The sequence below is a fragment of the Rana temporaria genome, chromosome 8 (genome assembly GCF_905171775.1).
Source record: "Rana temporaria chromosome 8, aRanTem1.1, whole genome shotgun sequence".
In the NCBI taxonomy this organism is placed as follows: Eukaryota; Metazoa; Chordata; class Amphibia; order Anura; family Ranidae; genus Rana; species Rana temporaria.
Window position 1 is genome coordinate 165028212 of NC_053496.1, and position 12863 is coordinate 165041074.

General features: G+C 49.7%; 1 protein-coding gene across 1 annotated transcript in view; it reads right to left on the bottom strand.

The window, feature by feature from the left end:
- The window catches only part of LOC120910466 (zinc finger protein 33B-like), a 13680-nt gene extending 4432 nt beyond the window's left edge, over window positions 1-9248 (bottom strand). The window contains exons 1-8 of the mRNA XM_040322223.1: window positions 9069-9248; window positions 6976-7069; window positions 6780-6899; window positions 6667-6693; window positions 4372-4411; window positions 3173-3270; window positions 2898-3092; window positions 1908-2016 (exon numbers count right to left, since the gene is read on the bottom strand). Of these exons, the coding sequence (XP_040178157.1) occupies window positions 1908-2016; window positions 2898-3092; window positions 3173-3270; window positions 4372-4411; window positions 6667-6693; window positions 6780-6899; window positions 6976-7062 (676 nt within the window). The 5' untranslated portion in view covers window positions 7063-7069; window positions 9069-9248. The remainder of the gene's footprint in view (window positions 1-1907; window positions 2017-2897; window positions 3093-3172; window positions 3271-4371; window positions 4412-6666; window positions 6694-6779; window positions 6900-6975; window positions 7070-9068) is intronic.
- Between the last annotated feature and the right edge of the window lie 3615 nt (window positions 9249-12863).

The window sequence follows — 12863 nt, forward strand, 5'->3', positions numbered from 1 at the left end:
CTGTAGGGGGAGTTATGTCCTCCTCTCTGCTGCTGACTGCCAAGATGGGGGAGGGCAGAGATGAGCCTCTCCGTAGCTGGACGGCGAAGCACTGGATCAGTAGGAGGAGTTCTGACCCCCTCACTGCTGCTGACTGCTGAGTCATGGGGGGGGGGGGGGCAGCTGTACAGAGAATCGCAGGATCTGGTGGAGGAGTTATGACCGGCTGCTGAGACAATGCGGGGGCAGAGATGAGGGGGTTGCCGCAGCTGCAGGAGAGGTGCGAGGACCGCATTAAATGACCTGGCTGGCCCATGGGCCTTGTCTTTGACACATGTGTTAAAGGGCATTCCCCTATATCTTTTCTTTCATATTTTGGGGGGGGATAAGAACCTCTGTTTTTATTGCTGTCTAGATTCCCCCTGGAGACATTCTCATTTCCTGTATGGTCACCAGTACAGGAAATGAGGTAGAATCTCCCTAATGGGGACATATCTGGCCAAAAAAATGTGACAACCCTTCCTCACTCTAGCCATAATCAAAAATATGTTTTGGTTGGGTTTAGGCTTTATAACTGAACTCCAGGATTAGCAAATATTGTCTAAATATAAGAGACGTGTATTCTTACTTGAGTGTGCAGTAATCCAGTGTTAAACTTTGTCCCTGTGCAGGAGCTTCCTGTAATAAAGACCGCTCACTGATGCTCTTTTTTCTTGTGCAGGGTGACTGGTCTCGTCTCCACCCCCCACCTGTAGTGGGTGGACCTACTGGGCCCCTCCCACAGCTCTGCTCTCTGCACAGGCGAGGTACAGCACAGTGACCGTGGTATTGTATATGAAGGTTTTTTTGTGCCTGGACTCCAGCTTTATTCTTTCATCCCAGTTTGGAACTCATGACAGGTACACTTTAACCACTTCCCGACCGCCGCATGTACATATACTCGGCAGAATGGCACGTACAGGCACATTGGCGTACCTGTACGTCCCTGCCTAGACGTGGGTCGGATCGGGACCCCCCCCCCCGCTACATGCGGCGGTCGGGTTCCCTCGGGGAGCTATCCGGGACGACGGCGCGGCTATTTGTTTATAGCCGCTCCCCGGAGCTGAAGAACGGGGAGAGCCGTATGTAAACACGGCTTCCCCGTGCTTCACTGTGGCGGCTGCATCGATCGAGTGATCCTTTTTATAGGGAGACTCGATCGATGACGTCAGACCTACAGCCACACCCCCCTACAGTTGTAAACACACACTAAGTGAACACTAAATCCTACAGCGCCCCCTGTGGTTAACTCCCAAACTGCAACTGTCATTTTCACAATAAACAATGCAATTTAAATGCATTTTTTGCTGTGAAAATGACAATGGTCCCAAAAATGTGTCAAAATTGTCCGAAGTGTCTGCCATAATGTCGCAGTCACGAAAAAAATCGCTGATGACGCCATTAGTAGTAAAAAAAAAAAAAATTAATAAAAATGCAATAAAACTATCCCCTATTTTGTAAACGCTATAAATTTTGCGCAAACCAACCGATAAACGCTTATTGCGATTTTTTTTACCAAAAATAGGTAGAAGAATACGTATCGGCCTAAACTGAGGAAAAAAAACATTTTTATATATGTTTTTGGGAGATATTTATTATAGCAAAAAGTAAAAAATATTGCATTTTTTTCAAAATTGTCGCTCAATTTTTGTTTGTAGCGCAAAAAATAAAAACCGCCGAGGTGATCAAATACCACCAAAAGAAAGCTCTATTTGTGGGGAAAAAAGGACGCCAATTTTGTTTGGGAGCCACGTCGCACGACCGCGCAATTGTCTGTTAAAGCGACGCAGTGCCAAATTGTAAAAACCCCTTGGGTCATGTAGCAGCATATTGGTCCGGTCCTTAAGTGGTTAAACACCATAATTATTGCCATTGTGTGACCCACTCACTTGTGTAGATCTCTGGAGGGATTTCCTCCTCCTTCCACAGCTCATCACCCCTCACATCCGTCTCTTCACCGTCCAAAGCTTCCACTTTACAAATAATAAGGTCTTCATCCTGCATGCAAAGAAATAAAAAAATTAAAAAAAATTAACTAGTTGCCTACCGGGCACTTTTATCCCCTTCCTGCCCAGGCCAATTTTTTTTTATTATAAATAAATAAATGTTTTTCATAGTTTGTTACAAACAGGTAATTTTTCTCCTTCACTGATGTGCACTGATAGTGCCGCCTTATCAGTGCCCATCAGTGCAGCCTATCATTGCCGCCTCATCAGTGCTGCCTGATGAGGCGGCACTGATGAAGCTGCACGGATAGGCAGCATCGAAAAGGCACCGATAGGCAACATTGATTGGCAGCAATGGTGGGCACTGATAATCAGGACACTGATAATAAGTGTCCTGATTATCAGTGTCGATGTCCTTTTTTAACAAGCTGGTTATTGGCTCTCCTTACGCTGTCAGTGTGAAGAAAGGAATGCCGATAAAAGGCTTGCGTTTATGTGAGCATTGCTTCCTGATGACGTTGTAAGACGAAACGTACGTCGAGGCGCCTTTCCGATCACTTTGCTTCTGGGTCCCGAACTTCCGGTTTATCATACTGCGGCGGTGGAGCGCACGCTAGCCCATGAGTCCAGGGCAGCCTACAATCCCTGCCAAAGTACTACACTCAAGTGTCCTGAGTGCCTGGAGAAGGCACTTTTAAATGTGTTCATATTTCATATCTGAGGTTTACAACCACTTTAAGTTTCTTAGACCTTCATGGGTTGTCCAATTGCCCCACCCAACATCAGTCTACATAATAGGTCACTATTGAAGTCATAGACAGGACAGAGGGCAGAAAATATTTTGTGCCACTCCTCCTGCCCCCAACACCTGGTAGCCTGATTTTTTTTAAATTGCCGAGATGATTAAAGGGAACCTGTCAGAGCAGCTGTCACCTGACCCTTCTGAGGGATCTCCTGATGTTCCTGTGTGGAGTCCCGGGAATACAGAGGATGGGGACATCTCTCTGGGGGATTTCTGTTACTGGATCCATCTGTAGGAAAATCCTCCTTCTTACACTGCACATCAGTCTGTGAACACTTCTCTTCCATTTCTGTGATCTCAACTTTAACATGAATCGAATGTTCATCCTATGCAATACAACAGCTTTACTGATCAGGGTTCATCGGGTCTCTAGATGGGTCTTTTAGAATATCCGAATAGTTCTTACCTGATGGTCGTTTGGAATCTTCTGATGGTCCTGTGTGGAGTCCCGGGAATACAGAGGACGGGGACATCTCTCTGGGGGATTTCTGTTACTGGATCCATCTGTAGGAAACACACACACTGACTGAATACATTTAGGTAGATTCACAAAGAGTTAGGCCGGCTTATCAGTAGATAAGCCGACCTAACTCCGAATCTACGCCGCCGTATGTTTAAGCGTATGCTCAAACAGAGATACGCTTAAACATATCTAAGATAGGCCGGCTTGCGCCGTCCTATCTTAGATTGCAATGTTTCTGATGGCCGCTAGATGGCGTTTCCATTGCGGCCGGCGTAGATTATGTAAATGAGGGGATACGCGGATTCACGAACGTACGCCAGGCCGACGCAGTACTTTTACGCCGTTTACGCAAGAGATAGGCCGCGTAAAGTTAGAGCTAGGCTCTAGTGGAATAGTAATGTTAAGTATGGCCGCCGTTCCCGCTGCGAAATTCGAAATTTTTACGTCGTTTGCGTAAGTCGTCCGTGAATCCGTGAATCCACGTCGAAATCAATAGGCCCGTACGGCGTACTTAGCCGCAATGCGCACTGGGAAATGTAGTCGCCCGGCGCATGCGCAGTGACAAAAAATGTCAAAAACGTGAGGTCAAGCCTCATTACCATGATACACGCCCCCCTCCAAGTCATTTGAATTAGGCGCCCTTACGCCCGCTCGTTTGAGGCTACGCCGCCGTAGATTAGCAGGTAAGTATATTGAGAATCATTACTAGCCTAGCTAATTTACGGCGGTGTAGCCTAAACAGGCTAGGCTACGCGGCCCTAAAGTTATTCCAATGTACCTGAATCTACCTAGCTGTTTCTATGTCTTTATATCAGAGGATGTGTGTATCTAGGGCATGGGTCTTCAAACTATGGCCCTCCAGTTGTTCGGGAACTACAATTCCCATCATGCTTTGTTATGTCTGTGAATGTCAGAGTTTTACAATGCCTCATGGGATGTGTAGTTCCGCAACAGCTGGAGGGCCGTAGTTTGAGGATCCCTGATCTAGGGGGATCCTCAATACTCTTCTTTCCTTTACAAGTGTAGCACCCTCACTGTTGCTAGAGTGGGTATATTTACTTTGGCTTCCCTGTTGGCAGAGGAGAATGGGTTGATTTGTTTAGGAGGTTGCGCAGTGCTTCAAAGGGCTGTGGCTCTGTTACCTCCCCCTATCTTCTTGAACGTTCTTGATAGTTCCAGAACCTATGTGGGTGGAGGGAAAGAGGCTGCAGCCTGAATATTTATGGAGTTTCCATCAGTCCCTGGGGAGGTAAGATCCAGAAGGTGGGGAGACACGCCATAAATACTCAGAAGTCTTGCAGTCTGGGAGCAGAGCGTGGAGTCGAGTTGTCTGAAGGAGACCCCTGTGCTGGGGGGCTCAGAAGAAGAGACTAAGAAAGCAAGCAAGAAGTGGTAAGCCTTAATCCTTCATTCAGCCTAGTCTCAGCCAGGCTTAGCTGCTGACATCAAGCAAAACCAGAATCTGTGCAGCAGAGAGGTCTGTACAGCAGCTTTCTGGATTCTAGGAGCTACCAGCCACCACACCCAAAGCTACAGAGGGGGACACCTCACATGTCTGGAACACAGCTTTAGTGCAAGTACAAGGCAGCCAGGAGCACCCCAATATCTCTAGATTGGGTCAAGAGCAGCTAGGTACTGCATCTGCAACTTTTATGTGATTCTAGCTGCACCAGTCGCTGTGCGTCCATAAAGGGCGCAGGAGCGCCGCCCCCTTCTCCTGCTCTCTCACATAGATAGATGGATTCATGCAAATGTATGAATCTATCTATGGTCGCCGCTGCCACCCCCTATTCATGTGCCCAACCCCTTGTCGGGCGCCGGGCATATGAATTACAGTGGCGGGTGTGTTTTGGAAGCGCCTGATTAGACCCATAGGCTCTAATAGGCTTCCTGATTCGAGCCGTGGGCTCTAATAGGCTTCCAAAAGGCTAAACAGTGGACTCATTGCTGTGCATTTGCTGATTACTCAGGGTTGTGTTAGGAAACCGAATACATTGCTTCCCTAACACTGACCCGCCTCTCAACCAATCAGGTCCTTCGGGTCTGGTTACCCTGTCACCTGATTGGCTGAAACAACAGGCACCGCTATTGGACGCCTGGCGGGATGAGAGGACGGCAGTCGGAGATGAGGACGGTGTGCAGAAGTGGCCGCAGGAGACATGAAGGACCCCACTCGTCGCCGTCACCCGCTGCCCCACCAGGACAGTGTAAGTGCCGAGCAGATGGCGAGCAGGCGGGGGTCACACTGGCAGCATTTACTGGGCACACAGGCAGCATTTGGCACAGTGGCAGAATTTTTTGGGCACACTGGCAGCATTTGATGGGCACACTGGAAGCATTTGGCACCGTGGCTGCTTTTGATGGGGGTTTATTAAAAAAAATATTCTGTTTGTTTGCACCTAGAGCTGGGCGATTTTGGGCCCCAAAAAAAACTCGATTCACGATTCGAATGATTTTTTTCTCATGGACACCACTCGGATCCCAAGGAGCTGCGGGCAGGAGTTTTTAGGCGAGGCTGCGGCTTCGGCCTAGCTTCGGCCTAGTCTGCCACATTCCTGGGAAAAGGCCCGCGGACTAGGCCAAAGCTGCAACCTTGCCTTAAAAATCCTGCAGCTCGCCACGATCCTGGGAAAAGGCCGAGGACTAGGCCGATGCCGCGGCCTCGCCTAAAATATCCTGCCCGCAGCTCGCCGCCATCCTGGAAAAAGGCAGAGAGGATTTTTTAGGCGAGGCCGCGGCTTCGGCCTAGTCCGTGGAGCGCCGGTCCTATGGAAAAAAAATAATTAAATAAAAAAAAGCTGAATCGATTTGACCTCGCAACTAGATTCAAAACTATTTTTTCCCCAGCCCTATTTGCACCCCCCTCCCAAAAAAAAAATTTGGAGCACCAGCCGCCACTGAGCTGCACCATCACTCCCACTCATGTGCAGCTCAGTTTGGAGTTAGTTCATTGCAGCCAGAGACTTTAGAAGGTCCTCGCTGTTTTTTTAAAGGTCTGGGCAACTCATGCCTGATCCGCATCCAAGTGAAACATTCTACAATAAACCTTAAAACTCAAATCCCCTAGACCAGTGATGGTGAATCTTGGCACCCCAGATGTTTTGGAACTACGTTTCCCATGATGCTTCACTACACTGCAGAGTGCATGAGCATCATGGGAAATGTAGTTCGAAAACATCTGGGGTGCCAAGGTTCACCATCACTGCCCTAGACTGATTACTGAGCCGTTGGAGAGAGTGTGAAAATCCCTTTTGCCTAGCTTAGGGTGCTGTGTGGAAGGAAAAGGCCTGAAATCCAACAGCCTTTTAGCGCTACACAAGAAATGAAAGTCTCCTCTTACCCGGTGATGTGAGGGGCGGCCGGTTCTCCATCATGACGTCCTTGTAGAGATCCTTGTGTCCTTCTATATACTCCCACTCCTCCATGGAGAAATAGACAGTGACATCCTGACACCTTATAGGAACCTGACACACACAATGATACAGTCACCATCCAGACACATCCCTTGTCTGTTACTGGATAATGTCCCAGAATTCCCGGCACCGCTCACCTCTCCCGTCAGCAGATCAATGATCTTCTGGGTGACTTCTAGAATGTTCTTGTCATTGTTGGACTCGGGTGTCGGGGAGGAAGTTGGAGGATCACTGGAATTTTTTATTGGTCCATAATCCTAATGTAATGGGATAAGTGTCATATATTGACATGGTTACCTGTCTGTTGAATGACCCTCCCAGAATCCTCCTCACCTCTCCGGTCAGCAGGTAGATTATTTCCAGGGTGAGGTTTAGGAGCCTCTCGGTCATGTGACTCCAGTCCTTCTCCATCCTCAGCATTGAGATTCTACAGTAAAAAAAAAATAAAAAAATTAGAACAAGACAAGTAATATATGAAACCTCACGTGTAACAAACCGTAAAAAAAAAAAAAAAAAAAAAAAAAGAAAGAGTTTGGTAATTGGCTTCACAGTAATGGAAACCAAACAGAGTCTGGTTCTTCTACACAGGTGGGCTCTACGGATTTCTGGAAAAGGTCTACACAGCCAGGGCCCACTCCTTCCCTATCTGTAGAGACAAGGGAAGAAGAAATTTGCCAAATGTGTGCACTAAAACTCATCAGCCAGGTTAGAAGAAGGTCACATCAGCAGCCATTCAAAACAATGGAGGGCACAAGGGTTATCATCCCTCATTCTTAGAGGGTCACTTCAATCAGGGGGCAGTTCCCACTATCCCTGCACTGAGTTCCTGGGTATGTAAACCTGCTGCTCCCATTACAAGGGGTTCCCATCATCCCCATACGGAGTTCCAGAGTCTGTACACCTGTTGTGCCCATTATGAGAGGCTCCCACCATGCCTCTGCTGAGTTCCCAGGTCTGTACACCTGCTGTGCCCATTATGAGGGGCTCCCACCATCCCTGTGCTGAGTTCCTGGATCTGTACATCTGATGTGTCCATTATGAGGGTCTCCCACCATCCCTGTGCTGAGTTCCCGGGTCTGTACACCTGTTGTGTCCATTATGAGGGGCTCCCACCATCCCTGTGCTGAGTTCCTGGGTCTGTACACCTGCTGTGCCCATTATGAGGGGCTCCCACCATCCCTGGGCTGAGTTCCCTGTTCTGTACACCTGCTGTGCCCATTAGGAGGGGTTCCTACCATCCCTGTGCTGAGTTCCTGGGTCTGTACACCTGTTGTGCCCATTATGAGGGGCTCCCACCATCCCTGTGCTGAGTTCCTGGATCTGTACACCTGTTGTGTCTATTATGAGGGGCTCCCACCATCCCTGGGCTGAGTTCCCTGTTCTGTACACCTGCTGTGCCCATTATGAGGGGTTCCCACCATCCCTGTGCTGAGTTCCTACGTCTGTACACCTGTTGTGTCCATTATGAGGGGCTCCCACCATCCCTGTGCTGAGTTCCCAGGTCTGTACACCCGCTGTGCCCATTATGAGGGGTTCCCACCATCCCTGTGCTGAGTTTCTAGGTCTGTACACCTGCTGTGCCCATTATGAGGGGCTCCCACCATCCCTGTGCGGAGTTCCTGGATCTGTACACCTGTTGTGTCCATTATGAGGGGCTCCCACCATCCCTGTGCTGAGTTCCTGGATCTGTACACCTGTTGTGTCCATTATGAGGGGCTCCCACCATCCCTGTGCTGAGTTCCCAGGTCTGCACACCTGCTGTGCCCATTATAAGGGGCTCCCACCATCCCTGTGCTGAGTTCCTACGTCTGTACACCTGTTGTGTCCATTATGAGGGGCTCCCACCATCCCTGTGCTGAGTTCCCAGGTCTGTACACCCGCTGTGCCCATTATGAGGGGTTCCCACCATCCCTGTGCTGAGTTTCTAGGTCTGTACACCCGCTGTGCCCATTATGAGGGGTTCCCACCATCCCTGTGCTGAGTTTCTAGGTCTGTACACCTGCTGTGCCCATTATGAGGGGCTCCCACCATCCCTGTGCGGAGTTCCTGGACCTGTACACCCGCTGTGCCCATTAGGAAGGGTTCCTACCATCCCCATGCTGAGTTCCCAGGTTTGTACACCCACTGTGCCCATTATGAAAAGTTCCCACCATCCCTGCATTGAGTGCCAGGTCTATAGACTAGCTAGTTTTTTGACAGCACCCACCACACTGCGGACATCCATAATTTCCAGGATGGCGGCCGGTAAGTAATAGAACTAGCCAGCCATCTATAACCTAAGCAATTGTTTTATTCCCCCCACATTATCAAATTTAATCAAAAGGGCAGAGAGAAAGCTGCTACATTTTCCATGAACTGTCTCATCTATTACAAATAAAATATTATATTAATAAACACAATCATTCCCAGCAATACATGTGCATTACCTCCCATGCAGTTAGTGACAGTCTCCAGCTGTAAATCAGAAGTAATTTGCAGACACAGGAGAGCTTAGCTTGGAGATTTGGTCTACAAGAAAATGTCTGTGATCCTCCACTACCTAACAGAAAAGCCTATCATCTGGACAGTGTCTGCAGTATGAGTGCTCCAGGAAGATGGCCGCCTCCTTCTCTCCCTATTAGTGGATAGTTCGCCCTCTAGCGGCCACCCGCTGATTGGTGAGCTGGCTTTCTCCTGTCTGCACTGCGCAGCCGCACAGCCCTGACTGCGTCGCGTTGCTAGGTAACCAAAGAAACGCAAACAAAGGAAATGCTGGAGCCACAGGCCGGAAATGGAACGTTCACTTCCTGTTGCGGCTGATAATAGAGAGGAGGCTGGTCAGTGCTGATGTGGTCCTGTATTGTGTGATGGGAGGTCATTGTGTGTGGGGGGGTCATGGATGAGGGGCAGTAATGGGGATAATGATGGTGGAAGTGGGGGCTGCAAATAGATATATGACTATATTATTCTTTATTGTGCTTCTAATTATTATAATATCTAAATTTCTTTGTCGTTCTTTGAGGGACACAGGAATTCAGAGACTGCCGGGTTATACGGCCCTATATAGGAGAACCGGACGCTGGCAACAAAAAAGCCATTGGCCAGTACGGGGTGACCCCGCCCACAACGCCTCCATTTTTTGGTGTATCACCAGGAGAGCGGATGTGTTTTTTTTTTTCATCTCAGAAGATTTCTCTACTATCAACGGCTATTTGTAGATTCTTTCCGGATGAATGAAGAAGCGGAAGCCTCTCTGGTGCTTCCCTAAACTTCCAGTCAGGAAGGATAGTTAGGTTGGAGAATGGGGGGGCAGCTGAGTGCCTTGCCATGCCAGGCTACTGGGCTGTGTGGGCCATATTCTTGGTAAATGTAGGCGGGCGGCGCGTAAGCCATTTACACTCCGCCGCCCCAACCTACAGGAGCAAGTGCTGTATTCCCCAAACACTTGCTCCGTAGTTTGGGGCGGCGGAGTGTATTTGGCCCGGCGTATCCCCGCGTATATCCAAGGGGGCGGATTCTATTTAAATTAAGCGCGCCCCCGATTCTAACGAACTGCGCATGCGCCGGGCTTAAAACAGCCCCGTGCGCATGCTCCAGTTCTCGGCGTAAAACGTCAATGACGCCGACGTGTGCGTCATTGACGTAAAGTCGTATTCAAGAACGACTAAGGCCCCGTACACACGACCAAACATGTATGCTGAAACTGGTCCGCGGGCCAGTTTCAGCATACATGTTCGGTCGTGTGTAGGCGCGAGCGGGCCGAATTCCAGCAAACATTTGCCCGCCGGGCCTTTTCCCAGCGGGCAAATATTCCTGGACGTGTTTTAAAACCGTCCGCTGGAATCCTGCCCGCTCGGACATGTACGGTCGTCAGTACAGACCTACCGTACATGTCCGAGTGCCCGCCGTCCCTTGCATGCGTCGAATGACTTTGACGCATGCGTGGAAGCCTTTAAATGGCAGGCCCGCCCACGTCGCCGCATCATCGTCGCGGCGATGACGCGGACACGCCCCGCGTAGTGTTTACGCGCGGACTTCTGTACGATGGTTAGTACAACCATCGTACAGAAGCCCTCTGGCAGGCATGTACGGTGAAAACGGTCCGACGGACCGGTTTCACCGTACATGTTTGCTCGTGAGTACCCGGCCTTAGGGAAACGGCGTACCCGACGCGGACCCGACGCCATACTTCACATGGCCTACGTGGGACTTGCGTAAACTTACCCCTCATATAGCAGGGGTAAGTTTTTACGCTTACGCAAACGACGTAAGCGACTGTTACGCGACGGAATTTGTTTGGGAATCGGCGTATCAGGCTCATTTGCATAAACAAATGAGACCTGAACGTAAACGCCACCTAGCGGCGGGCGGAGTAATTACATTTAAGATCCGACAGTGTAAGTGACTTACACATGTCGGATCTTCAGTGTATCTATGCGAAAATGATTCTAAGAATCACTCGCATAGATACACTGGCCAAAAAAGAGAGATACGATGCAGTATCCTGAGATACTCCATCGTATCCTTACTCAGAATATGGTCCTTAGTTTCAATTGACTAAGGATGAGCTCCGGCGTGTTCGCATAGAACACGTGCAAAGCCCGCCAGGAAGTGTGCACGGCGCTGCGCTAATAACAGCCAGGGAGACATTTCACGATCCCTGCAGCCGAGCATTGGGACAATGTCTCCCTGGCTGTGATTAGCGCAGCGCCGTGCTCACTTCCTGACGGGCTCTGCACGTGTTCTATGCGAACACGCCGGAGCTCATCCTTACTATTGACGCACACAGTGTAGGGAGACACATCTCTGGTCCCTGCATGGGAGGGTGGCTCCATAGGATGCTGCAAGAGAATGGAGCCACCCTGAAATAGGAAACCTGAGGAGTGGTCATGCCACCCACTTACAGGGGAACCAAGAGCATAGATTGAGGCTCGGTTCAACCCGCATCCAATTTGCATGACAGGCGAGTGTGACCCGCTCTCAATAAAGCCGCTTCACACATGTCTGGGGTGGCCACATTCAAAAAGGGTCCTATGCGTCTTTGGGTGCAATTCAGGCCTGATTCACCGATAAACCGGGAGGCACCGAACCCCGTGGTGGGAACTGCAGTCGGACATATGTGAACCCGACCTAAAAGATAAAGAAAGTGCATCAGCTACATCAGCTGGTTTCAAAACTGATGGTTAATCATTTTGAATTGTTAGATTTTCTTCATGTTTGTAGATAGATGTAGGGTACTTTGGTGCAAGTGCTGCCCTGTGAAACCCTTGTGCTTGATGCCTTTGATCTGCATGACCTTTAGGGGATTCTTATCAAGGATGCTAGAGTGGGCAAGCTCCCCCGTCTTCCCCTAAGGGCTCGTTTACGCTTCAAAATGTGGCATTGTACACGCTTTTTTAAAGTGCTCTGAATGCCAATCAAAGACCCTGTGACTAAATAAAATAGTTACCTTACAGTGGGTGTGCAACGGATCATCATTGATCCGAACGGGTCACTGAGTTCGGATCGGCACACCACACGATCCGCGGATTGCGGCCATAGGAAAGGCCATGACTTTGGCCTAGCTCCGGAGAAGTGGCCATCTTGGGACACCCGGCGGCGGCGGCCTAGGTGAGCTCCCTAGAGCGCGCGCTGACAGGGGAGATGTGGTTATTACAGGGGGGAGATGATGTGGATATTACAGGGGGGAGATGTGGATATTACAGGGGGGAGATGTGGACATTACAGTGGGGAGATGACGTGGACATTACAGTGGGGGGGTGATGTGGACATTACAGTGGGGGAGATGTGGACATTACAGTGGGGGGAGATGTGGATATTACAGTGGGGAGATGACGTGGACATTACAGTGGGGGGAGATGTGGACATTACAGTGGGGGTGATGTGGACATTACAGTGGGGGTGATGTGGACATTACAGTGGGGGTGATGTGGACATTACAGTGGGGGTGATGTGGACATTATAGTGGGGGGGGTGATGTGGACATTATAGTGGGGGGGGGGGTGTTGTGGACATTACAGTGGGGGGGTGTTGTGGACATTACAGTGGGGGAGATGTGGACATTACAGTGGGGGGGGGGGTGATGTGGACATTACAGTGGGGGGGGTGATGTGGACATTACAGTGGGGGTGATGTGGACATTACAGTGGGGGTGATGTGGACATTACAGTGGGGGGGTGATGTGGACATTACAGTGGGGGGGTGATGTGGACATTACAGTGGGGGGGTGATGTGGACATTAC